This window comes from Pelophylax lessonae (genome assembly GCF_965119305.1).
Source record: "Pelophylax lessonae genome assembly, chromosome: 11".
NCBI classification, from domain to species: Eukaryota; Metazoa; Chordata; class Amphibia; order Anura; family Ranidae; genus Pelophylax; species Pelophylax lessonae.
The window spans coordinates 14,547,729-14,575,305 of record NC_138778.1 but is presented as its reverse complement, the minus strand read 5'-3'; the positions used below and the strand labels follow the sequence as shown (position 1 = coordinate 14,575,305).

Here is a 27,577-nt window from a genome sequence, read left to right as displayed (position 1 = left end):
TTTGTGTCAGTTGGAGGAATAGTGTCATATCGTTGGTATCAGTGGGAGGAATAGTGCCCCATCATTGGTGTCAGTGGGAGGAATAGTGCCCCATCATTGGTGTCAGTGGGAGGAATAGTGCCCCATCAATGGTGTCAGTGCTCCTCAATGCAAAATGGTCAAGTGCTCTATTTTGGACAATAGGGCGGTTGGCACCCTGTTGGTTTCAATAGGCTCCTTAAGGGCAACACATGTTAATGTGCGACAAAATGGTGCCTCAAAGAAAAAAAAAATGGGTCCTCCACAATTCTGAGACAAAATGTTAGAATTCATTGTATTTATTTTTACAATTCTGAGATTTTTTTTTGGCCCCGGTGCGCTTTGGTTGTTTTCCCTTCTGGCGTCAGTGTTTCCCCAGTAACAGGAATGTTTGGCTGGTAGTCTGAGCGATGCCCTGTGAAGGGTTAACTGCCCGAGGGTGACCACAGGACATGAGTAGTGAGAAGTTTTGTGTACAATGTTGCTGTGGTGATGGTGACAATGGATTGTCCCCTGCTGAGAACAGGCTGACCGCTGACATACATAGTCAATAACCACAACCCCCCCATCCATCCATCCATCCGACACTGTGCAGCACCGAATACCTTCCTCACTGGAGCACGGCCCATCCTCACCCACTGCCAGAATCTTCCATTATACAGATGGAGGAGGAGCCGCACTGCAAATAATTAATTTCCTAAATGTCCGTTTTCTTAAAGGAAATGTCCACTTTCAAAGAAAAAAAAAAAAATATAGCAAATAAAAAAAAATAATCGTCACGGTTTGCAGATAAACATTCTATCTCTATTTTTTACCTTGGAGCCTGCAAAGCATTGCGCCTGCGATCAGTGGATTGCGGGTGCGATACCTGAATTTTTTTAAAATGTGACAGTGGGCTCGGGGGGGGGGGGGGGGGGGAATGTGTGTCTGGTAACTCTCCCCATGCCCACTCTCACATTTTTAAAACTGCCATACCTCCCAATTATAGAACTTCGGCATGAGGGACACTTCGCGGTGAGTGACCTGCGGCGCACAGCGCGCCATGGTGAAGAGTGGGTTGGGTAAATTTTGGGTGGAGCCAGACTGTTGACAGTGGGAGGGGCTTAAAAAGGGCATGGTTAACCAAAACCTAGGCTATCTTATACCTATAAAATTTACTTTGCTTTCTGTGTCACAAGCAAGAGTCTCACAGACACACATAAACATCAGCACAATATAAAAATAGACTGTGCGCACTGCATATATTACCCCACCCCCCCGGACACACTGCTCCTTCCTGCATATATTACCTCCCTCCCTGTATGCACTGCCCACTCCTACATATATTACCCCCCCTCCCTTTACAAACTGCCCACTCCTACGTATATTACCCTCCCCCCTGTACACACTGGACACTCCTACATATATTACCCCCCTCCATGTATGCACTGCCCGCTCCTACGTATATTACCCCCCTCCCTGTACGCACTGCCCGCTCCTACGTATATTACCCCCCTCCCTGTACACACTGCCCGCTCCTACGTATTTTACCCCCCTCCCTGTACACACTGCCCGCTCCTACGTATATTACCCCCCTCCCTGTACACCCTGCCCATTCCTACATATATTACCCCCCTTGTATTCACTGCCCACTCCTACATATATTACCCCCCCCTGTACACACTGCCCGCTTCTACATATATTACCCCCTCCCCCCCCTCCCTGTAATCACTGCCCGCTCCTACGTATATTATCCCCCCCCGTACACACTGCCCGCTCCTACATATATAACCCCCTCCCTGTACACACTGGACACTCCTACGTATATTACCCCCCTCCCTGTAATCACTGCCCACTCCTACATATATTACCCCCCCCCCTGTATGCACTGCCCCCTCCAACGTATATTACCCCCCCTCCCTGTACACACTGGACACTCCTACGTATATTACCCCCCCTCCCTGTAATCACTGCCCGCTCCTACGTATATTATCCCCCCCCCGTACACACTGCCCGCTTCTGCATATATTACCCCCCTTCCTGTACACAGTGCCCACTCCTACATATATTACCCCCCCCCCCGTACACACTGGACACTCCTATGTATATTTACGTATATTACCCCCCTCCCTGTAATCACTGCCTGCTCCTATCTGACATGTGTCAGAAATAGGCCTGGTTCTTAAGTGATTTAAGAGGAACTCCAGGCACCTATAAAAAAAAAATAAAAGTCAGCAGCTAAAAAAAAGTGTAGCTGCTGACTTTTAAGAAACCGTCACTCACCTGTCCAGTGGTCCAGCTGTGAGCTCACCGCAGCCGTCTTCTTCCTCTGTCCTCCCTCGGCGGTGCCGGCATCTTCACTATGGGCACCCGGCTGTGACAGCTTGCGGCTTCGCAGCCTGGCACCGACTGCGCATGCGCGAGACATGCGGCGGATCTTGCATTAATGGGTGCAGTCTTCTGGGACCTGTCTAGTGCCCCAGAAGACTGCAGGGGGGAGGGAGGAAGAAGAACTTCAGCGCTGGGAACGAAAGTGGGAGCAGGTACCTGTCAAAATCAACCGCCCCCCCCCCCCCTCGCTCCTCAAAAGTGCCAATTTTGCAGGAGGAATGGGGAACGAGTACTTAAAGCGGAACTTCCCATTTTGGGTGGAGTTCCGCTTTGAGCGGAACCCAATAAGGTGGCGGTTGAGGTGTTGGCATCGACAGACCGTTCTTCAGATCGATAACAGCAATGCAACCAATACAAATGTTCCTGATTGAAGTTTGGTTTGTGCTCAGTCTGGCCACTGGGTGTCACTGTTGCTCCGGTTATGAAGATTTCTGGGACTTGAGTTGAATTTATTCTCCTCCTGCAGTAATGTGTAATAATTGGAGGGAATGTCAGCGAGCCGGTGAATGGGGGTGGCGCAGCCGTGTGGATAAAATCAGTTTCTTTAGAGCCGTTCATCCAGCCGGAATACATTTTTAGATTATTTGTGTCGTTTTAATAAAAAAAAAAAAATAAATGAATCGGAATTTGCGACTTATTTATGAGAGCTCAACAATCAAACCTACCGGAGCTCGGCAATGAACGGCAGCAGACATCGTCTGTGGCCAACACTCGCGGGCTGAATACTGACCCACCAGCCAGCAGTGAAAGCCTCAGACCTGGCTAACAGAAGCCACGTTATACTGTGAGTGGGTATAAAATCCATAAACTTCCAGCAACTTTCATAATGAACTTTATTCTGCTTGTTCCACCCTCACCCCCTCATCAACATAGTCATAAAGTTTTTAAATAAAGTTTCTCATTGCATACATTTTAGACCCAGTGATTTCATCACTGGGCCTCTGTGCTTCTTTATGCAGTTCAGGCAGATCATGGCTGGTGGGAGGGGCCAGCAAGGGGCTGTACATAGCTTCCTGAAAACATCACAGCACCCTGCCTCAGTACTTCTCTATAGAGCACTCAGTCCTGATGCAAGCAGTGGGCGGACTCTTGGGAGGAGTTATGCAAATATCACAATGCCTTGATGGGCCCTCAGTCCTAATGCAAGCAGTGGGAGGGCTTTTGGGAGGAGTTATGCAAATATCACAATGCCTTGATGGACCATCAGTCCTGATGCAAGCAGTGGGCGGACTCTTGGGAGGAGTTATGCAAATATCACAATGCCTTGATGGGTCCTCAGTCTTAAAGCAAGCAGTGGGCGGACTCTTGGGAGGAGTTATGCAAATATCACAATGCCATGATTGGCTCTCAGTCCTGATGCAAGCAGTGGGCAGGCTCTTGGGAGGAGTTATGCAAATATCAAAATGCCTTGATGGGTCCTCAGTCCTGATGCAAGCAGTGGGTGGACTCTTGGGAGGAGTTATGCAAATATCACAATGCCTTGATGGACCCTCAGTCCTGATGCAAGCAGTGGGAGGGCTCTTGGGAGGAGTTATGCAAATATCGCAATGCCTTGATGGACCCTCAGTCCTGATGCAAGCAGTGGGCAAATATCAACCCCATGTAATGTGCAGCCTCCATTATTGAAAGAACTAAAATCCAATGAATGGAAGGGACAGTCAGGCTGAGGAGGAAAGAGGTAAATTATGCTGGATGTCCTACAGCCAGGAAGAGGTGAGGCTCTGTGTGACCTGGAGAGGGGGGCTGCTCAGGAGAGGAGAGTTATAGAGGAAGGAGCAGAGTCCTCCAGCAGTGCAGAGTATTTCAGGAGAGGAGAGTTATAGAGGAAGGAGCAGAGTCCTCCAGCAGAGCAGAGTATTTCAGGAGAGGAGAGTTATAGAGGGAGGAGCAGAGTCCTCCAGCAGTGCAGAGTATTTCAGGAGAGGAGAGTTATAGAGGAAGGAGCAGAGTCCTCCAGCAGTGCAGAGTATTTCAGGAGAGGAGAGTTATAGAGGAAGGAGCAGAGTCCTCCAGCAGTACAGGTCATTCTGTACACTGGTTGCTCAGACTATATAGGAGATCTGATCTGGTGGTCTCGGTATTCAGAGCTCTGATTTTTTTTTCTCCTCTACAGGTTGTGGCCCCAATTTTGGCAAATCCTAGAAATCAGCAGAACTGGCCCCAGGTGCTGTCCCAGGATGTCCTGCGTCACGTGAGCGCCCTGAAAAGCAATCTCTCTGTTATGGTGGGACAGGTACGCGGGAAGACGCTACTGCCCCTCCCATCGGGCTCAGAGAAGGTGGAGGACATCGACTATGAGAGTGAGAAAAAGTATGTGCACCCCCTATATTATATTCTATATCTGGATATTGAACATAATTTCACTGCTGGGGGCCGCCATGTTGGTGTGATATAGACGTATGAGTGATTACATTTCTCCTTGGTGATAATGGCCCTCCAAGTCCTCTGTGAGAGAGGACAGAACGGGGGACGGGGGGGGGGGGGTGTTTACAGGTTTACAGGTTCTAGAAATTAAGTTTGGCTACGAAAGTACTAGACCTATCAACTGTCATTTCATCTGTATAGGCAAGGTCAGGTATACACCTGTCAACTGTCATCTCCATTATTTAGGTAAGGTCAGGTATACACCTGTCAACTGTCATCTCCTTTCTATAGGCAAGGTCAGGTATGGACATGTCAACTGTCATTTCATATATACTGTATATAGACAAGGTCCGGTATAGCCCTGTCAAATGTCATCTCATGTCTATAGGCAAGGTCAGGTATAGCCCCGTCAACTGTCACCTTATGTCTTGTCCGGTATAGCCCTATCAACTGTCATTATGTCTATAGGTAAGGTCCTGTATAGCCCTGTCAACTGTCACCTCATGTCTATTGGCAAGGTTAGGTATAGCCCCGTCAACTGTCACCTCATGTCTTGTCCAGTATAGCCCTGTCAGCTGTCATTATGTCTATAGGTAAGGTCCTGTATAGCCCTGCCAACTGTCACCTCATGTCTATTAGCATGGTTAGGCATAGACCTGTCAACTGTCACCTCATGTCTATTGGCAAGGTTAGGTATAGCCCCGTCAACTGTCACCTCATGTCTTGTCCAGTATAGCCCTGTCAGCTGTCATTATGTCTATAGGTAAGGTCCTGTATAGCCCTGCCAACTGTCACCTCATGTCTATTAGCATGGTTAGGCATAGACCTGTCAACTGTCACCTCATGTCTATAGGCAAGGTCAGGCATAGATCTGTCAATTGTCACCTCATGTCTTTAGGCAAGGTCAAGCATTTCAACTGTAATCTCATATCTATAGGCAACGTCAGGTGTAGACCTGTCAACTGTCATCTCCTATCTATAGGCAAGGCCCAGTATAGACTTGTCAACTGTCATATCATGTCTATAGGCAATTTCAGGTAAAGCCCTGTCAACTGTCACCTCACGTCTATAGGCAAGGTCAGGCATAGATCTGTCAATTGTCATCTCATGTCTATAGGCAATGTCAAGCCTTTCAACTGTAATCTCATGTTTATTGGCAACGTCAGGTATAGACTTGTCAACTGTCATCTCCTATCTATAGGCAAGGCCCAGTATAGACTTGTCAACTGTTATCTCATGTCTATAAGCAAGGTCAAATCTTTCAACTGTAATCTTATGTAATATATATATATATTTTTTTAGTATTATTAATTTCAAGTCGCGGTGAATAACCATCCCCGTTAATCTGACCCTATGATCTCCTTGAAATTGCGCCTTATTTTTGCGTTCTCCGCAGCATCTATGAAAATGATAAAAAATCCTTTTATTGAAGTTTGCTGCTGTGAACTTGAAATAGATTCGAGCAATAAAAAAAAAAAAAAAAAAAATATCTTGTCTGCTTTGTTTTGTGAGGTTTCGGCTGTTGAAGCCTCAGTGACGGGGGCCCCCGTTTAATCTCATTTATTGCTGCTGAGTTGAATTTGCAGCACAGGTAATGGAGCGACAGCCCGCGCATGGCGCCGGCAGAGGCCTGGGTTTAACCCTTTCCGCTGCAGGAAGCTGGCGTTATTTATCATGAGAGAGGCTGCTGCGTCCGGAGTCACAGATATTCACCCTTCCCAGAGGCTAATTGGAGCGATCGTTGAGCCCCGCGGTCTGCTCTGTAGATATATCGATTCGTGTCTTAGGCGGGTTCCGTTGGAAGCGGAGTTTATTGATATGTTGGAAGTCAAATAAAACACGAGAGCTTTACAAAATCAGAACAGTGACAGAGAAATTGTAGAGGAGGATGATATTCAAGAGTCAGGCCACCCAAACGTTCTACACTATATTGTCCAAAGTATTGGGACGTCTGCCTTTACCATGAACTTTAATGGCATCCCAGTCTTAGTCCGTAGGGTTCAATATTGAATTGGCCCACCCTTTGCAGCTATAACAGCTTCAACTCTTCTGGGAAGGCTGTCCACAAGGTTTAGGAGTGTGTCTATGGGAATGTTTGACCATTCTTCCAGAAGCGCATTTGTGAGGTCAGGCACTTATGTTGGAGAGAAGGCCTGGCTCGCAGTTTCCACTCTTAATTCATCCCAAAGGTGTTCTATTGGTTTGAGGTCAGGACTCTGTGCAGGCCAGTCAAGTTCCTTCACCCCAAACTCGCTCATCCATGTCTTTATGGACCTTGCTTTGTGCACTGATGTTAGAGAGAAGGCCCCTTTCACTGTCAGTTTTTTTGGTGGATCTGAACGGACGCCCCATACATCTCTATGGGGCATCGAATGTCAGCGGAGACATGTCCGCTGACATCCGATCCGTCAAATCTGGATGGATGGAAACCCTATCTTCCATCCATCCAGCGGATCGGATGAGAACGGACAGACAGTCCGTGCCCATCCGATTCCCCCATAGAGGACAGCGGGACCTGACAGATGTGTCTCCGCACACAGCGGCGCGGAGACACAGCTGCCATCCGCCTGCTCAGCGGGGGATCGGCGGATCGATCCCCCGCTTAAGAAAAACGAGAGTCCGCCAACGGACTCCACTGTGTGAAAGGGGCCTAATAGATTTATTTTACTTTTACTTATATAATTGTGTTGTTATCTACAATATAAAAAAATTTATTTTTACAAACATTTCATTCATTCATCCATGAAGTTGCTATCAGAAAACGTTTGCCTTCTTATTGGCTCTTTGTCAGGACCTGGATCACCTGGTAGCACTATACCAGAGTGGGACACTGGTACTTTTACCCTCATTACGTAATGATTTAGTCATATAGGCAGAGCCTATATGCACCCATGCCCCCCCCCCCCCGAAAGGCATTTAAATGTATTTGAAGTTCTTAATAAATATTTGAAATGAACTGGAAAGGTATACTAAGCTCTCCTAACCACATGCCCATCTAGTTTCTGTAGGCACCTTCAAGATCTTCATCAGGAAAAGTAAAGACTTTATGTATTCTTTTTTCTTCTTTTAGAAGTGAAAATCTAGCCAAGGCAATCGTTCACGACATCGAATCCGCCATCATTCAATGGAGCCACCAGGTCCGCGGGGTGTTAAACAGAGACTCCTCAGAGCAAATTCTTCAAGGCCGCAACCCAAATCCCAATGTGGAGCTGGACTTCTGGAAGAGCAGGTACAGAACCACACAGGGCCCAGTGACCTCAAGGAGTCGTCTGCTTGTTTTGGTGAAACCCAACAAACCCAACAAACCCAACTCCTTGAACTCCTGAACCTGATGGTTTACATAAATCCTAATGCACATTCCTAGCGATATGTAATATTTTGGAGCCCCCCCCTATTTAAACCCTCTCACGTACTGTTCTTGGTGGCCCACCCAGGGCCACTGATAAGGCAGTACAGCCAGCCCTCCTGTACTGGGCTCAGGCCCCATCAGTTCAAAAGAGGGGCCCAGGCACCTGCTGAGCAGGTGGCCAGGCTGTACTGTCTTATTGCAGACACTGATCCTCTTCTGCCTCCCCCTGAAGCACTGCCAGCTTCTCCTATTCATTCCCCCTCCAGCTGCACTGCAGGGGGATTGGTTCTAGCACATGCGCCCCTTCCATCTTCTGTCCAGGGCCCACTGTGTGCCCCTTTCCCTGCCAGGGCCGTAGATGAGGGGGTACCACCAGGCCTCCTGTACAGGGCCTGGGTAAGCAGGGGGGTCCAGGCAACAAGGTGAATTCAAAGTGGGCAGGGAGGGTGATTGGCGCTGCAAAGGAGGGGGGGGATTAATTACTAAAACTGATCCCTGTATGACTCTCTCTGCAGCAGCTAAAAGCTGGCTTCTTCTCTTCCTCCTACTGGCTTTCAGCTTTTGCAGAGGGAGCCATACAGGGGATCAGTTCCAGGAATTGCCCCGCCCGCCACCCACCCCCCTCCCCCGCATCACTGATCAAACTCGCTGTGCACCATACGTTTTCAACTGCCAGGCCCCCCTGTGTGCTTCCCCTACCCCGGCTGTGCTTCCTCTCCTCTCCTTCCTACCGGCAGGTGCAAGCACACAATTATTATTATTATACAGGATTTATATAGCGCCAACAGTTTGCGCAGCGCTTAACAAAATGAAGGCAGACATTACAGTTACAATACAATTTGGAACAAGAGGAATCCGAGGGCCCTGCTCGTTAGAGCTTACAATCTAAAAGGGAGGGTCAATTAATACAAAAGGCAATAGCTGTGGGGGATGGGCTGATGGAGCAAGTGAAACAGTGTTATTAGTTAGTAGCCGGATAGGCTTCTTTAAAGAGAAGGGTTTTCAGGGATCGTCTAAAGATGGATAGATTAGGGGACAGTCGGACAGATTGGGGTAGAGAGTTCCAAAGAATGGGAGAAGCTCTGGAGAAATCCTGGAGGCGCGCATGGGAAGAGGTGACAAGGGAGCTAGAGAGCAGGAGGTCAATAGGATTCTTTAGGATGGAGAGTGGGGGAAAGAGTCCAGTAAATGTGTCATATTTACCAACCCCTTCCTTTTCCTGAATGAACACAATGAGTGATTGGTACCGATGGATTAAACGTTGACTTAATCTGCAACAACATGTCTGGTTTATTGATGTTCACAACCAAGGTTGGGTATCTTGGGTAAAAGTTTTATATGAATTTTAGATGAAACCATTGATAAGTAGACCCCCCCATGTATTTGCACTTGAATACACTTTAAAGATAATGTTGTGTTTTAGATATGCCGATCTGGAGTGTATATACGATCAACTGAAAACCAGGAAAGTACGAAAAATGGCGGAGCTCCTGGAGAATATAGAAAGCAGTTATTTCCCAGCATTCAAAGCATTGTTCCGAGACGTAGTAGCAGGTAACCTCTGGATAGCACTCCTCGTGTTCTCTCTATGTAGGACTGTTTGTTTCATTCTTTTCTTTTTCCAGCATGAAAAAGTGAGCAATAATCCCACGTGGTGACCTGACCAGGGCCGGACATTTTTGGGCGCATTCATTTTTTAAAATGGAGTTTTGAATTGAGCCTCAAATATAGAAACCAACAAGCCAATACACACAATGCAGCTGCATCCACTTGTAAACCCTCTTCATAAACAATTAGTCGGAAGTCGAGAGTAGAGATGTATACGACAGAAACATTTGTTTAGGTTTAGATTCGTTCGTTAAGTTACATAGTAGTTGAGGTTGAATAAAGACAATAGTCCATCCAGTTCAACCTGTGTAGGTGTGTGTGGCCGTAATCATCTCTCATACCCCTGAATGTTCTGATCCTTGAGAGGTACGTCTAAGAGTCTTTTGAAAGCCACCATACTTCCCGCAGAAACCACCTCTTGTGGTAGAGAATTCCACAATCCTGTAGCCCCAACAGTAAAGAACCCCCTGCGTTGCCTGAGGTTAAAACGCTTCTCCTCTAATCCCATTGTATGTCCTCGAGTCCTCATACAATCATTTCGACTGAATAGCCTTTTTTCTATGCTGAGATCACCATTGAGATATTTATAAATTGCTATCATGTCCCCTCTCAGGCGTCTCATCCCCAGGGAGAATAAATCAAGCGATCAATGCTCCTCATAATTAAGGTCCTCCAATCCCCTAATTAGTTTAGTTGCCCTTCTCTGGACTCTCTCCATCTCCAACACATCCCTCCTGAGGATTAATCATTTTGTTTCGTCATATTCGTTATGTTAGAATTATTCATTTTCGGAATTTGCTTTGTATATTCAGATTTCTTATTTTCAGATCGATTCAAATTTTGGAAGATGGTTATTCATTCTATTTTGTTCTATTCTATTCCAATCTTTTCTATTTTGTTTTCTATTCTATTTTATTCTCTTCTGATCTATTCTATTCTGTTTTTTTCAGTTCTATTCTTAATTTTGTTTTCTATTCTATTCTATTCTGTTTTATTTTATTCTTTTAATTTCTATTCTGTTTTATTCTAATATATTTTTTCTATTGTATTCAGTTTTATTCTATTCTAGTCTCTAATGCAGCCTAAGTAGGGATCATCATCTCATTTCACTTTTATACCTTACTGTATTAATTGCAATATGTTTCCATTTCAAATTCAAATTCATTTTCAAATTTGACAAATAATTTCATTATAATTTATTTTGAAATAGTTGAAATCTGTTACTATTGTGATGTGAAAATTCGTATACATCCCAATCTCCTAATAACAAAAAATTTAGTCCAAATTCCAATTCGTAATGCAATGTCTAGTGGGGAATTTGTAAGCAGGTGAGGAGGTACGCTCTGACTTTACTGTATACTTTTACCCTCATTACATAATGATTTATTCATATAGGCAGAGCCTGCTCATGCACAAGGCACTTTAGGCAGGAGCTCAGGGCCCATTGTATGTTTAGGGGCCCAGTGATACCCTTCATACTCCTGCAGGGAGATGGTGCAATTGGTCAAAGCTGTGCACCAGTCTATTACTTCACAAGTGTGCACTTGTAGGCAGATACTTCTCTGTGCCTATAGAATTCCTTATCAATATCAATTGGAAGAATGAGGGGCCAAAGCTTCTACCTTGCCTGGGGCCCAGTGTAGATCCAGGAACTCCAACTACAATCTTCATGCTCCTGCAGAGGAATAGTGCAGTCCATCAAAGCTGTGCACCAGCCTACCACTTCACAAGGGAAGATGGTCTTGTAGGCAGTTGGTGTCTGCCAGGATAGACCATGCAGATGGGGTGACTTATGCATATTGTTGGCATCAATGTAAATTGAAGGGTAATGGGCTAAAGTTACTACATTGCCTAGGGCCCATTCTACCTCTCTCTATCTCTGCACATAGGCAAAGGAACTACCACCCATTCCAGTCCCTATTCCTGATCCCATAGTTGTTGGCGGCGTCATTTGTATGTTTTCATACCTGCTTCTCATTTCCAGCTTTGTCGGAGGCCCAGGACATCAACCTGCACCTCAAACCTCTTCAGCGCCATTTTGAAGAAATTGAGAATGTGGATTTTAACGAAGTGAAGCCTCTGATCGTCCCTCTGATGCATGTCCTGTGTTTGGTGTGGGCTCACTCCAAGTACTACAACACCCCAACCCGCATCATTGTCCTTCTTCAGGAAATTTGCAACCTCTTCATCCAGCAGGTGAGTGGATCTCTTCCTCCGCCCACTGGAATAATTTCACCTATATTTAGCTTACTGTTCCTTTTGTTTGCCTTGGTTGTGAAATATTTTACAATCTAAATGTGACCAGTTTATTGTAATTTGTGATAATGTTTTACAAATCTCCTGTGTGTAGTATGTCATGTATGCTATATGGCCAACATTATGATGACCCCCCTCCATCCAAATGATGGAGTTCAGGTTTTTCCATTGAAGTTCCATTTTAGACTATTGAGCACTTCCAAACCTTTTATGTACCTTATAGCAGAGCCTGATGAGTTTAGGGAGGCCTCTCTTACAGCCCCGGCTCAAGTACCACTGGTAGTGAGACAGTGGCCATGAGAGCACAGCGAGGTATGAGTCCCTGGAGAGCAGCGGTCTTCAAACTATGGCCCTCCAGCTGTTCAGGAACTGCAATTCCCATCATGCCTAGTCATGTCTGTGAATGTCAGAGTTTTACAATGCCTCATGGGATGTGTAGTTCCACAACAGCTGGAGGGCCGTCGTTTGAGGATCCCTGCTGTAGAGTGTCCAGCCAACCACACAGGTAATTAGCAGGTTCTTCACCAGGGAATAGATCAGGTGGCCGGCACAGCACAAGACAGCAGAAGCAGCGTACCCAGAACTAGGCAAACAGTAGGCTGACAAGTGACTGGTCACAGGTGCAAAGTAGGCTGGTGACAGGTGGCAGATGGATGACCAATAAGGACCAGGTAAGTAGCTTTCAGAGCCAGGCAGATGGATAATAGAATGCATGATCAGACGAGCCAGGTCAGCAATAGGCGGTCGGATACCTGCATGGGCAGCTTGCAAGAGAATGGTCAGGATACAGGCAAAGGTCAGCAACACTGGAGTAGGCTAGTGGGCAGAGAGCAGGCAAAGTTCAGAGGCAAGCCAAGGTCAGGGAAGGTAGCGTTCAAGCGTGTTCAGGACAAGCCCGTCCCCGGTCAAATACAGGAGTCAGATACAGGAACCGGCACAGTAGCACAGGGAGAGCTGTAGTTTAGACAGCACGGACTAGTACAACTGCTGCACCTAAATAGTCCATTTGGCGTCAGTATCAGCAATGGGTGCACACGGTAATGCCCAGCAAAATGAGCATCCACAGGCCTGCGTCTTTAGCCTTCATCTGCAGTGTTCTCCTGACATTACCTGGTGATAACATATTGGGGAAAGTCCTTTTTTGTTCCAGTATGACAGCACCCTTATGTACAAAGCCAGCTCCATAAAGACATGATTTTGACCAGTTTGGTGTGGAGGAACTTAAGTTGGCCACACAGAGAGGACACACCTCAACCCTACTGAACAGCTTTTGTGATGTGTTAGAATGTCAATGATGAGCCAGGTCTTCTCACCCAACACCAGTACCTAACCTCACAAGTAGACACAAAATCCCATGGTTTGGGAATGAGATGTCCATTAAACTCATATGGGTATGATGGTAGGGTGTTCAAAAATTGTTGGCCATATGGTGTATTTTTATGGCACTCTGTGTAGGCGTTCATTACATATGAAGGTTCTGCTTCACTATTGTGCTTGCTCAATGCAATTCCATAAGGTGGGTCAGATTGTCCAAAAACAGATTTTATCTTAGCAGTGTTTCAGAAGGGTATAGGGAAAGAACAGTCAACAAATCAGATTTAATTGATCCTTTGTTTGTGGTCTAATAAAGGCTCGAGTTTATCTGAACCCAGAAGATCTACTAAAGGGGGAGACAGAGGAGAGTTTGTCCAGAGTCCAAGAGGTCTTGTCTACATTGCGCTTCCTAATACAGACCTTTGAAGATCGAAGGGAGAAGCTTCCAAGCTACTACAAGAATGGGCAAGAGGTGAAATCTTGGGACTTCCCATCGATATTGGTCTTTGTGAGGCTAGAAGGCTTCATCCGGAGGCTGGAGACCATTGAGGTGAGGGCAACAATTGGCTGTGATGGCGTTTTGGAGTTCCTGGTTGTGGTCAAGACTGTTTTACCAAGGGGGGCAGAATGGACACCAAGTCAGGTCCATCAGATTGGGGAAGCTAGCGCGAGATTTTCAGGTGATGACATATGATCTCCAATCTCACCCCTGGTGATCTAGGGTCCGTTGGGGCTATTGTTCTAAGAGGACCTTCACTTTGTTTAGTTTATTGGTGTAGATTAGTTGATCCTAAATCAACACAGTTCCATAGCAATATGATAAAAGTACAAAATGTTGATGTTTAATTATAATCTGCCCAATCCTATTAATTAAATACTAATACATATTACTAAAGCTCCCACGTCAAACCATGTGTAGATGTCCACCTATGTAAGGACCTCAGATAGAGGCATAACTAGAACATTCAGGGCCCTGGTGCAAGAAACCATGAAGGGCCCCCCGGACCCCTGGCCGGGGCCCTTCCCTTCAAGCCTGGGGCTCTTACCACTGATCCTAGGGCCCTTTACTCTCATTGCGGGGCCCTTCCTGCCATCTTGGGGCCTCCCCACGGGGGTGGAATGCCAGGGCCCGGTCGCAAGTTTGACCTTTGCGATCCTGGAAGTTCCCCCACTGGTGTCAGTAGTTTTTATTTTTGGTATTTTAATTGTATTATTTTTTATCATTTTATTTTTATTTTTTTACAATGTGATTGACTATGACTCTGTCCATTCAGAAAAGGAAGGAGCTGGTAAATTACATATTTACCGACCCCTTCCTGGTTCTCTATTGTGACACATCCCCTGCAATAGCCGGCAGGAGAGGGGAAGGGAGCACAGTGGGATGGGGGGGGCAGCACAGTTGGGTGGGGGGGGGACCAGGGGAGTACACAGGGGCCCAGAGGCAGCAGAACACAAGTGAACTGGATAGGAGGAGTGGCGGGGGCAGCATTCAGAGGAACCAATCTCCTCAATTTTCCTCCTGCAGCTACAGGAGAAAAAAGGAGGACAGTGATTTCTCTGCATGCTGCCTCCGCCCCCCCTCCTATCCAGGTGTACAGGGGAGCCACACAGGCCCCCTGGAGCATGGGGCCCAGTTGCAATTGCAACCCCTGCAACCCCTGTAGTTACGCCCCTGACCTCAGAGTCCCAGTACCTGCTTTCTGCAAGTAGGTATTCACATATGATCAGGCCAAAGATCACTCAGGCATCAAGCCTTGCATTGCAGGATGAGAGAGCAAGTCTGGCCCGTAGTCAGAAGATTTATTTTTTTCATAGACATAGCCAAAAAGCGGGGTACAGTGGGTTGGTACTGTAAAGGTAAGATATATTATTGAAGGTTAGCCTGGACAAGCCAGGGATGAAGGTGAGGAGCCCGAAACACAACAGTAGCAGCAGGGGAACAGCGGTCTCCGTGCTTGAGGTCTACCGGCCTTCAGATATTGTTGTGGGGCATCCTGTGAGTACCCCTTGCTGACTTTCTGCGTGGTCTTAAAAATGCCTCGTCATGTGATCTGTCAGTCATGTGACTTTTAATAAAAAAGCAGATGCGGTGTCCATTGGAGAGCGAATAGCGATAACTACTCTCCATTTTTTAATAGGCAATTCTATGCAAGACTATCAGATATTTGATATGCATGTACTTTTACATGCTGCCTAATCACCTTCTTCTTCCATCACTCAGCATTCAGCCCAGCTACTTCCACTGTATGGCTGATTTTAACTTTCAGCTGCATGTGGCAACATAGTATACCCATAAACAGGTCTATAACACTGTCTAGACAAAGAAATTATTTTCTCATTTTTGAGTAAATAGAAAAATGAAGGAAAAGGGCGTTTTATATATCTGGTTAGAATTGTTTTTCATTGCAGACTGAAGTCTTCTAATTTCTAGAAAATCGATTTCCCTCTGGCTGAGTAACCCTTTCCTCACCAGGCTCGCTCACCTCGCTTCTCGGCGATTGCCTTAACGCACCTAAATCCAATTTGCTGCAGAGAAGTAATTACATTCCAGTGGGGGATATCCTCGTCGCTGTGAAGCCGGGGAAGAAGGATTACAAATCATCCCGGAACACGTTGTCTTTATTTCAGGAATTAGCGGCAGATGACGACGGTCAAAGCCGAGCGAATTACTTTTAATACCCTATTTAGCTGTCAGTTCTAATGATGAAATGAAATTATCTGACCCATCTGTTAGAGCAGGTGTGAAGAACATGGTAGGGTTCACAAGTCTATTAAAATGTGTCATGGGGCAGCAGGATAGGGAAAGAGAGAAATGGATAGTGCCGTTTTGTTTATCGGGGTACTTCCCCTTCTGTGACAACAACTGAAAAAGGGGAATGGTGGGAAGACACCTGTCCAGTCACTACTAAGAGAGGATTTCTTCTCACTTCTTGTTGTGTCTCGGGGAGAAAGTGAAGGGAATTTTTATGCTTTTCAATGCAAAGGGACATACTGTACATTGAATTTGTCATCTATCATTGTCTTAATTCCATTAGATGCTTTACTGATCCCTCCATGAAAACCCCAACTGTCATTGACCTGATTCTATTAGGTGTTATACTGTTCCTTCCATGAAAACCCCAACTGCCATTGACCTGATTCCATTAGGTGTTATACTGTTCCTTCCATGAAAACCCCAACTGTCATTGACCTGATTCCATTAGGTGTTATACTGTTCCTTCCATGAAAACCCCAACTGTCATTGACCTGATTCCATTAGGTGTTATACTGTTCCTTCCATGAAAACCCCAACTGTCATTGACCTGATTCCATTAGGTGTTATACTGTTCCTTCCATGAAAACCCCAACTGTCATTGACCTGATTCCATTAGGTGTTATACTGTTCCTTCCATGAAAATCCCTACTGTCATTGACCTGATTCCATTAGGTGTTATACTGTTCCTTCCATGAAAACCCCAACTGCCATTGACCTGATTCTTTTTGGTGGATTACTCTTTCTTCCATGAAAATAACAACTGTCTTTGACCTGATTCCATTATGTTGTTTAATGATCATTCCATCAAAACTCCAACTGTCATTGACCTTATTCTATTAGGCGGTATACTGTTCCTTCCATGAAAACCCCAACTGCCATTGACCTGATTCCATTAGGTGTTATACTGTTCCTTCCATGAAAACCCCAACTGCCATTGACCTGATTCCATTAGGTGTTATACTGTTCCTTCCATGAAAACCCCAACTGTCATTGACCTGATTCCATTAGGTGTTATACTGTTCCTTCCATGAAAACCCCAACTGCCATTGACCTGATTCCATTAGGTGTTATACTGTTCCTTCCATGAAAACCCCAACTGTCATTGACCTGATTCCATTAGGTGTTATACTGTTCCTTCCATGAAAACCCCAACTGTCATTGACCTGATTCCATTAGGTGTTATACTGTTCCTTCCATGAAAATCCCTACTGTCATTGACCTGATTCCATTAGGTGTTATACTGTTCCTTCCATGAAAACCCCAACTGCCATTGACCTGATTCTTTTTGGTGGATTACTCTTTCTTCCATGAAAATAACAACTGTCTTTGACCTGATTCCATTATGTTGTTTAATGATCATTCCATCAAAACTCCAACTGTCATTGACCTTATTCTATTAGGCGGTATACTGTTCCTTCCATAAAACCCCCCAACTGTCATTTACCTGATTTCATTAGATCAGGGATTCCCAAACTACGGCCCTCCAGTTGTTCAGGAACTACAATTCCTAGACATGTATGTGAATGGCAGAGTTTTACAATGCATCATAGGATGTGTAGTTCTGCAACAGCGGCAGGGTCGTAGTTTGGGAATCCCTGCATTAGATGATTTAATGATCCTCCATGAAAACCCCAACTGTCATTGACCTGATTCCATTAGGTGTTATACTGTTCCTTCCATGAAAACCCCAACTGCCATTGACCTGATTCCATTAGGAGTTATACTGTTCCTTCCATGAAAACCCCAACTGCCATTGACCTGATTCCATTAGGTGTTATACTGTTCCTTCCATGAAAACCCCAACTGCCATTGACCTGATTCAATTAGGTGTTATACTGTTCCTTCCATGAAAACCCCAACTGCCATTGACCTGATTCCATTAGGTGTTATACTGTTCCTTCCATGAAAACCCCAACTGTCATTGACCTGATTCCATTAGGTGTTATACTGTTCCTTCCATGAAAACCCCAACTGTCATTGACCTGATTCCATTAGGTGTTATACTGTTCCTTCCATGAAAATCCCTACTGTCATTGACCTGATTCCATTAGGTGTTATACTGTTCCTTCCATGAAAACCCCAACTGCCATTGACCTGATTCTTTTTGGTGGATTACTCTTTCTTCCATGAAAATAACAACTGTCTTTGACCTGATTCCATTATGTTGTTTAATGATCATTCCATCAAAACTCCAACTGTCATTGACCTTATTCTGTTAGGCGGTATACTGTTCCTTCCATGAAAACCCCAACTGCCATTGACCTGATTCCATTAAGTGTTATACTGTTCCTTCCATGAAAACCCCAACTGCCATTGACCTGATTCCATTAGGTGTTATACTGTTCCTTCCATGAAAACCCCAACTGTCATTGACCTGATTCCATTAGGTGTTATACTGTTCCTTCCATGAAAACCCCAACTGCCATTGACCTGATTCCATTAGGTGTTATACTGTTCCTTCCATGAAAACCCCAACTGTCATTGACCTGATTCCATTAGGTGTTATACTGTTCCTTCCATGAAAACCCCAACTGTCATTGACCTGATTCCATTAGGTGTTATACTGTTCCTTCCATGAAAACCCCAACTGTCATTGACCTGATTCCATTAGGTGTTATACTGTTCCTTCCATGAAAACCCCAACTGTCATTGACCTGATTCTTTTTGGTGGATTACTCTTTCTTCCATGAAAATAACAACTGTCTTTGACCTGATTCCATTATGTTGTTTAATGATCATTCCATCAAAACTCCAACTGTCATTGACCTTATTCTATTAGGCGGTATACTGTTCCTTCCATAAAACCCCCCAACTGTCATTTACCTGATTTCATTAGATCAGGGATTCCCAAACTACGGCCCTCCAGTTGTTTAGGAACTACAATTCCTAGACATGTATGTGAATGGCAGAGTTTTACAATGCATCATAGGATGTGTAGTTCTGCAACAGCGGCAGGGTCGTAGTTTGGGAATCCCTGCATTAGATGATTTAATGATCCTTCATGAAAACCCCAACTGTCATTGACCTGATTCCATTAGGTGTTATACTGTTCCTTCCATGAAAACCCCAACTGCCATTGACCTGATTCTTTTAGGTGGATTACTGTTTCTTCCATGAAAATAACAACTGTCTTTGACCTGATTCCATTAGGTTGTTTAATGATCATTCCATCAAAAATCCAACTGTCATTGACCTTATTCTGTTAGGTGGTATACTGTTCCTTCCATAAAAACCCCCAACTGTCATTTACCTGATTTCATTAGATGATTTAATGATCCTTCATGAAAACCCCAACTGTCATTGACCTGATTCCATTAGGTAGTATACCGTTCCTTCCATGAAAACCCCAGCTGCCATTGACCTGATCCTTTTAGGTGGATTACTGTTTCTTCCAAGAACATAACAACTGTCTTTTTGACCTGATTCCATTAGGTCCTTAATGATCATTCCATCAAAACTCTGACTTATTCTATTAGGCGGTATACTGTTCCTTCCATGAAAACCCCAACTGCCATTTACCTGATTTCATTAGATGATTTACTGATCCTTACATGAAAACCTCAACTCTCATTGACCTGATTCCATTAGGTGGTTTACTGATCCTTCAACGAAACCCCCCAACTGTCATTGACCTGATTCCATTAGATGCTTTACTGATCCTTCCATGAAAACCCCCAACTGTCATTGACCTGATTCCATTAGGTTGTTTACTGATCCTTCAATGAAAACCCCAACTGTCCTTGACCTGATTCCATTAGGTGGTTTACCGATCCTTCAATGAAAACCCCAACTGTCCTTGACCTGATTCCATTAGGTGGTTTACTGATCCTTCAATGAAAACCCCAACTGTCCTTGACCTGATTCCATTGGGTAGTTTACTGATTCTTCAATGAAAACCCCAACTGTCATTGACCTGATTCCATTAGATGCTTTACTGACCCTTCCATGAAAACCCCAACTGTCTTTGACCTGATTCCATTAGGACTTTTATTGTTCCCGAAAACCCCAGCTGTCATTAACCTCATTTTATTAGGTGGTTTACTGATCCTTCCATGAAAACCCAAATGTCATTGACCTGATAACATTAGGTGATTTAGTGATTTTTCCATGAAAACCCCCCAACTGTCATTGACCTGATTCCATTAGGGGGTTTACTGATCCTTCCATGAAAAGCTCCAACTGTCACTGACCTGATCCCATTAGGTGGTTTACTCATATCTACCAGAAATTGAAATGACAGTTGTGGAAACAATGATCTTTTAAAGTAAACTTGTAGTAGACCTGAGCAATTCAAAGTAAAGTAAACTAAATAAATTAAAGGAATTCCCCTCCATGGATTTGGAGACAGTGCAGATGAAGTTATATACTGGTCTTGCTTTTTTGTAAAGGTCTAGCCAGCTCCACCCCTTTTTGGTTTCTGAGCCTTCCTGTTGGTCCTTTAATGTAATGTCTGATCATGCTGGACCAATAAAATTGAGACTTCTGAGGGATATACAGTAGAGAGCATCTTCCTTCAAAGGAGTTGACTTGTGATGAAGGTTTAGTGTATTTGGACTTTGTTCTGGTCCTAGCTTGCTATCTCTCTGAGTGCTCAGCAGATGATAAACTCTGGGGTGGGTATTGAAGAGCGCCTAGTACAAAACTTCATATCGCTTGAAGGTATTTTTGAAGCGTTTATTGGCTAAGAGCATCAAAGGCATTCAACGTGTTTCAGGGAAAAGACCTCCCCCTTTCTCAAGGCTAGACAAGTAGATGTTTTTACCCAGCTGGCAGTTCATAGTGCCATTAAGATATAACATTTATCTTTAAGATATAACATTTATCTTGTCTTTATCAAGCCCTAACCTAAGCCTTTATTGCATCTTAAAGCGGAGTTCCACCCAAAAGTGGAACTTCCGCTTTAGGGAGTCCTGACCCCCCGACATGCCACATTTGGCATGTCATTTTTTGGGGGGGGGGGAGCGGGTACCTAGTTTTGACAGGTACCCGCTCCCACTTCCGCTCGGAGCGCCGCGGCGCCCTGAGCGGAAGTTCTCCTCTCCCCCTCCCTCCCTGCAATCTTCTGGGACACGTCAGAGGTCCCAGAAGATTGCCGGACAATCACGGCGCGCAGCGCGACTCGCGCATGCGCAGTGGGTACCCGGCTGTGAAGCCGCAAACTGTAACAGCCGGGTGCCCACAGCAGTGATGCCGGCGCCGAGGGAGAGGATCGAGGCTTCCGGCGGCCGCATCGCTGGACCGTTGGACAGGTGAGTAAATGGCTGGAACTCCGCTTTAACTTAATTCTAATAACATCTGCAGCTGAAGCCCTGAGGAAGTAGGAAGCCTTTCCCCCGAAACATTTAGACTGTATTTGATTCTTCTTGGCAATAAACATTTCAGAAAGACTTTTAATTTACATGAACTTTTGTACTAAACACTTTAATGTAATAAGCAGCTTGACAAACGAATGTGGAGCCTTCAAAAGTTGGGAGAGGAGGTGGAGCCAAACCTTTTTTGATGACCGGTTGGAATTGACTTCAGCTGCTTATATCTCCTTGTTCTGTTCTCACTACACGTATGCCCCAGGCGTGTGCAGCTCAACATACAGCTAAACCTTCAATCCTATAATAACCAGTCCTTTTGTAACTTAAGGCTTTATTCCAGTGAAAGAATGGTGGTCACATGAAACAGGATACAAGTCAGATGGATATGCAAATAGGATTGAGAATAGTCAGGTGAAACTGTAAATAAACAGATAAAGGCATATAATCAGTATATAAACATAAACATGCACTGTATGCAGCTAACATTTCTGAGGCATACCAGCGATGCTTCCAAGAAGAGTTCAGGAATCTCCCACAGGCACATAGGCTGCTGTCTGCTCTTCCATGAGGTCTAAAATGGAGATTTTCTCAGAGAGGGGTGGAACCAATACCCAGTAATAGAGAGCAAGAGATACCATAAAGTACTGTCCAACAACAGTCTTTGTCACAGTGGCATCTTGTGGACAATATTGGTATTGCAAGTTCCACTAACATTAATTATTTCTTAAGCTGGAGGCATGACACTCCTGATCTACCAATCATTATGGCATGCACATTTGACTAAAGATAATCTCTGATACAAAGAGAAAAAAGTCCTATAAGCCCCACATCACTACAAAACCTGTGTGTGGAGAGTGAAACCGCCTCAGCCCGGGCTCCATCCGGGCCACCCCTCCCACGCGTTTCGCCCTGCCCATGTAGCTTATTTATGACTTATAGGACTTTTCTCTCTTTGTATTGGTATTCCCGAAGCTGGGATGAGCTCCACTCTCATCTGCACTCCCAGTGGCTTATTATAGAAGATAATCATTTGGAGCCTCAAGCAACACCTGCAATTTGGCACGGGTTCACAGTGAAGATTATCTCTGCTTCTGTATTTTTTCATCAAATGTTCAGATTGAATTATGACAGGTTCCCTTTAAATGTGTTTCATATCCTCCGCTGCTAGTAGTGTTATGGCTCTGTAAGTTTTATTCCCTTTCCTGCTCCATTCTGCTGCCTGTCAGTGGTGGGAGCGAGTCTCCTCTTGCAGTTAAAATAATGGACAGTATTAGCGGGAACATTCTGCTCCTTCCCTGGAACACCGGCAGAATACAAAACTTTATCGATCTCTTTTCTGTCTCCTGTAACCCTTTCCTCTCCTCCGGAGAAGAGACTTTCTGCTGGCCTGAGCTAACCAAAAATAAAGAGAAACTCTACTTCTCTAAAAGCAAACCGAAGAGTATTTTTTTTAAGTCCATATTGGAATCTCTCGGACAGGCTGACCCAGATTGGTAGACAGGCCACACAGGCCATTACCTAGTTAGGCAGATTCTTCAACTGCATCATGATATATATATATATATATATATATATATATATATATACAAACACACTATATTACCAAAAGTATCGGGACGCCTGCCTTTACACACACATGAACTTTAATGACATCCCAGTCTTAGTCCGTAGGGTTCAATGTTGAGTTGGCCCGCTATTTGCACCTATAACAGCTTCAACTCTTCTGCGAAGGCCGTCCACAAGGCTTAGGAGTGTGTCTATGGGAATGTTTGACCATTCTTCCAGAAGCGCATTTGTGAGGTCAGGCACTGATGTTGGATGAGAAGGCTTGCTCGCATCTTAGCTCTAATTCATCCCAAAGATGTTCTATCAGGTTGAGGTCAGGGCTCTGTGCAGGCCAGTCAAGTTCCTCCACCCTAAACTCACTCATCCATGTCTTTGAGACCTTGCTCTACGCACTGGCGCACAGTCATGTTGGAACAGGAAGGGGCCATCCCCAAACTGTTCCCACAAAGTTGGGAGCATGAAATTGTCCAAAATGTCTTGGTATGCTGACGCCTTAAGGGTTCCCTTTACTGGAACTAAGGGTCCAAGCCCAACCCCTAAAAAACATCCCCATGCCATAACCCCCCCCCCCCCTCCTTCCAGCAAATGATTTGGACGAGTGCACAAAGCAAGGTCCATAAAGACATGGATGAGCGAGTTTGGGGTGGAGAAACTTGACTGGCCTGCACAGAGTCCTGACCTCAACCCGATAGAACACCTTTGGGATAAATTAGAGTGGAAACTGCGAGCCAGGCCTTCTCGTCCAATATCATTGCCTAACCTCAAAAATGCCCATAGACACACTCCTAAACCTTATGGACAGCCTTCCCAGAAGAGTTGAAGCTGTTCTAGCTACAAAGGGTGGGCCAACTCAATATTAAACCCTACGGACTAAGACTGGGATGCCATTAAAGTTCATGTGCGTGTAAAGGCAGGCGTCCCAATACTTTTGGTAATAAAGTGTGTGTGTGTATATAATAAATATATGTATGTATGTATGTAATATATATATGTATGTATGTATGTGTGTGTGTGTGTGTATATATATATATATATATATATATATATATACACATACATATATACATATCCCACTTATTTGTAATATTAAAGAACATCTGTTGTCACCTCTCTGCTGCAGCATTGGTCATGTAGGTGCACTCCTGTGACCCAATTGAGAATTATGGGCTAAAAAACTTTGGTCACACTTCTATTTTAAACTGCATCAGGTTATTATTGTTCTGCAGTATGCTTACACCTAGTGGTGGCTTTTGGCCACTACAGCTTGTGTACTTATATAATTTGGTATCTCCCCCTGTTACCACTCCTGTTTAGTGCTTGGTAATTCAGTTCTGGCTAGACCTTCCCTGTTTCTTGCATGTTGCCTTCCTTGGTATTAATTCTATGTAGAGCCGGGGCTTAGGAAAGTCATTGTCTTCTTACGCTTTAAAAGAATTGAAAAAATTAGCTGAAGTAAAATTGTGTTGGATTCAACTTATTGAAGAGTTAAGCTGCCTGTGGATGGTGCCAAGTCAGCAAGTGACCATACTGTCTGGACAGACAGGGTCTAAGGAGGTATCGCAACGCATAAAGCAGCATTTCAAGCATTACATTTTGTATGCAAGTCTTCAGGCAGGAAAACATGCGCTGACTAAACAATTCACCAAATGGGTTATACATATTTATTATTAATAGTCTGGCAGTGAAATCTAACCCTGGACTTGGCGTGAAAAAATTAGTATTAATAAACATAATAATGTTATCGTTTAGATTTTCATCTGAATTATATTAATACTTAATTTCTCCCTGGAGTTTCTTCTCGCATTTTCAAAGCGGATGTAAATAATCACTAAACTCTCATAGAAGCTTTATCATGTTACTTTTGCTAAGTTGTTTATATTTATAAGTCTTATATAGTTTAAATAATTTATAAGACCCCTGCGCTATGTGTTTGATACTGCTGACCTCTGAACTCTGCGTTACTTATCCCTGATCTCCGCACCGTGCTTTACATACCGCTGACCTCTGTGTTACATACTACTGAACTCTGAACTATGCATTACCTATTTCTGACCTCTGAACTATGTGTTACTTATCTCTGAGCTCTGTACTGTGTGTGACATACGACTGGCCTCTGAACTCTGTATTACTACTGAACCCTGCACTCTGTGTGACATACGACTGACCTCTGAACTCTGTATTACTACTGAACCCTGCACTCTGTGTGACATACGACTGACCTCTGAACTCTGTATTACTACTGAACCCTGCACTCTGTGTGACATATGACTGACCTCTGAACTCTGTTACTTACTAATAACCTCTGATCTATGCATTACATACTACTGACCCCTGTGTGAAATAATTCTGACCTTTGAACTGTCACTTGCTCCTGACCTATGTTCCCTCTTTTACTTATTACATACGTTACATACTACTAGTTACATATTTATATAGTTAGTGAGGTTGAAAAAAGACATCAGTCCATCCAGTTCAACCTATGATGTGTGTGTGTGTGTGTTTGCTTTTAACCGTACATTGTATACCCCTGTATGTTGTACATTGTATACCCCTGTATGTTGTACATTGTATACCCCTGTATGTTGTACATTGTATACCCCTGTATGTTGTACATTGTATACCCCTGTATGTTGTACATTGTATACCCCTGTATGTTGTACATTGTATACCCTTGTATGTTTTGGTCTCTAAGGTGCCCATCTAATAGTTTTTTGAAACTATCGATGCTCCCTGCTGATACCACTGCTTGTGGAAGAGAATTCCACATCCTTACCGCTCTTACAGTGAAGAACCCCTTACGCATTTTAAGGTTAAACCGCCTTTCCTCTAGTTTTAGTGAGTGGCCACGTGTCTTATTGTATTCCCTTACTCTGAATAGTTTGTTCCTTATGCTAGGGTCGCCAGTACAATATTTGTACATTGATATCATATCCCCCCTCAATCGTCTCTTCTCCAGAGAGAATAGGTTCAGTGCTTGTAGTCTTTCCTCATAGCCGATGTCCTCCATTCCCCTAATTATTTTTGTTGCCCTTCTCTGGACTTCCAATTCCACACATCCTTCCTGAGGACCAGTGGCGTAGCTTGGGTTGTCAGCGCCCGGGGCAAGGTAAGTAATTTGCGCCCCCTACACAAATCTACTAGACCACTACACAGACCTACCTTATTCCTACACTGACCTGCCTGATTACTATACTGACACCTACACAGACCTACCTGACCACTACAGAGACCTACCTTATACCTACACTGACACCCCCATACACTGACACCCACACTGGTCCCCCCATACACTGACCCCCCTACACTGACCCCCCTTACACTGACGACGTCACTGACCCCCACTACACTGACCCCCCTTACACTGACAACTTCACTGACAACTACACTGACCCCCCCCCACACTGACCCCCTATACTGACCCCCTTTCACTGACCACCCCTACTCTGACTACCCCTACATTCCCACATACACTGAGACCTACACTGACAACTGCACTGATCCCCCCCTACATTGACCCCCCTTACACTGACAACTTCACTGACAACTACACTGACCCCCCCCCCTACACTGACCCCCTATACTGACCCCCCTTCACTGACCACCCCTACTCTGACCACCCCTACATTCCCACATACACTGAGACCTACACTGACCCCACACACTGACACACACACTGACACCCCTACACTGACCCCCCTTAAACTGACAACTACACTGACAACTGCACTGCCCCCCCTACACTGACACCACACACTGACTCCCCTACAATGACCCCCCCTACACTGACCCCCCTTAAACTGACAACTACACTGACCCCCACTCATACACTGACACCTACACTGACCCCCCCCATACACCGACACCTACACTGACACCTACACTGACCTCCATACACTGACACCTACACTGACCCCTACACTGACCCCCCCCCATACACTGACACCTACACTGACCCCCCCACACACTGACACCTACACTGACTTCCCCATACACTGACCCCTACACTGACCCCCCCATACACTGACACCTACACTGACCCCCCCATACACTGACACCTACACTGACCCCCCCATACACTGACACCTACACTGACCCCCCCATACACTGACCATCACCATACACTGACACCTACACTGACCCCCCATACACTGACACCTACACTGACCCCCCCCATACACTGACCATCCCCATACACTGACACCTACACTGAACCCCCATACACTGACACCTAAACTGACCCCCTATACACTGACCCCCCCATACACTGACACCTACACTGACACCCCCTACACTGACCCCCCATACACTGACACCTACACTGACCCCCCTCCATACACTGACACCCCCTACACTGACCCCCCCATACACTGACACCTACACTGACCCCCCCCCATACACTGATCCCTGCACTGACCCCCAATACACTGATCCCTACACTGACCCCCCATACACTGACACCTACACTGATCCCCCCCCCTACACTGACCTATCTCCCCCCTCCTATGTCCACTTCCCTGGGCTCCCGGGCAGGCAGCACATCACTCAAGTCACCTCTTTCTGTGTCCAGACACTGGGGACTTGAGGAGACGATCTGGAGCAGAGGAGAGACACAGCGTGTCAGCAGCAGCAGCCAGCGTGGAGGCAGCCAGTCCGGACAGCAGGTAGAGACTC

General features: G+C 45.1%; 1 protein-coding gene across 1 annotated transcript in view; it reads left to right on the top strand.

Annotated features, from left to right (window-relative positions):
- DNAH9 (dynein axonemal heavy chain 9) overlaps positions 1 to 27,577 on the top strand; it is a 346,411-nt gene that overhangs the window by 14,064 nt on the left and 304,770 nt on the right. Inside the window, exons 2-6 of the mRNA XM_082272319.1 lie at positions 4,502 to 4,698; positions 7,823 to 7,981; positions 9,525 to 9,655; positions 11,694 to 11,905; positions 13,596 to 13,829. Of these exons, the coding sequence (XP_082128445.1) occupies positions 4,502 to 4,698; positions 7,823 to 7,981; positions 9,525 to 9,655; positions 11,694 to 11,905; positions 13,596 to 13,829 (933 nt within the window). The remainder of the gene's footprint in view (positions 1 to 4,501; positions 4,699 to 7,822; positions 7,982 to 9,524; positions 9,656 to 11,693; positions 11,906 to 13,595; positions 13,830 to 27,577) is intronic.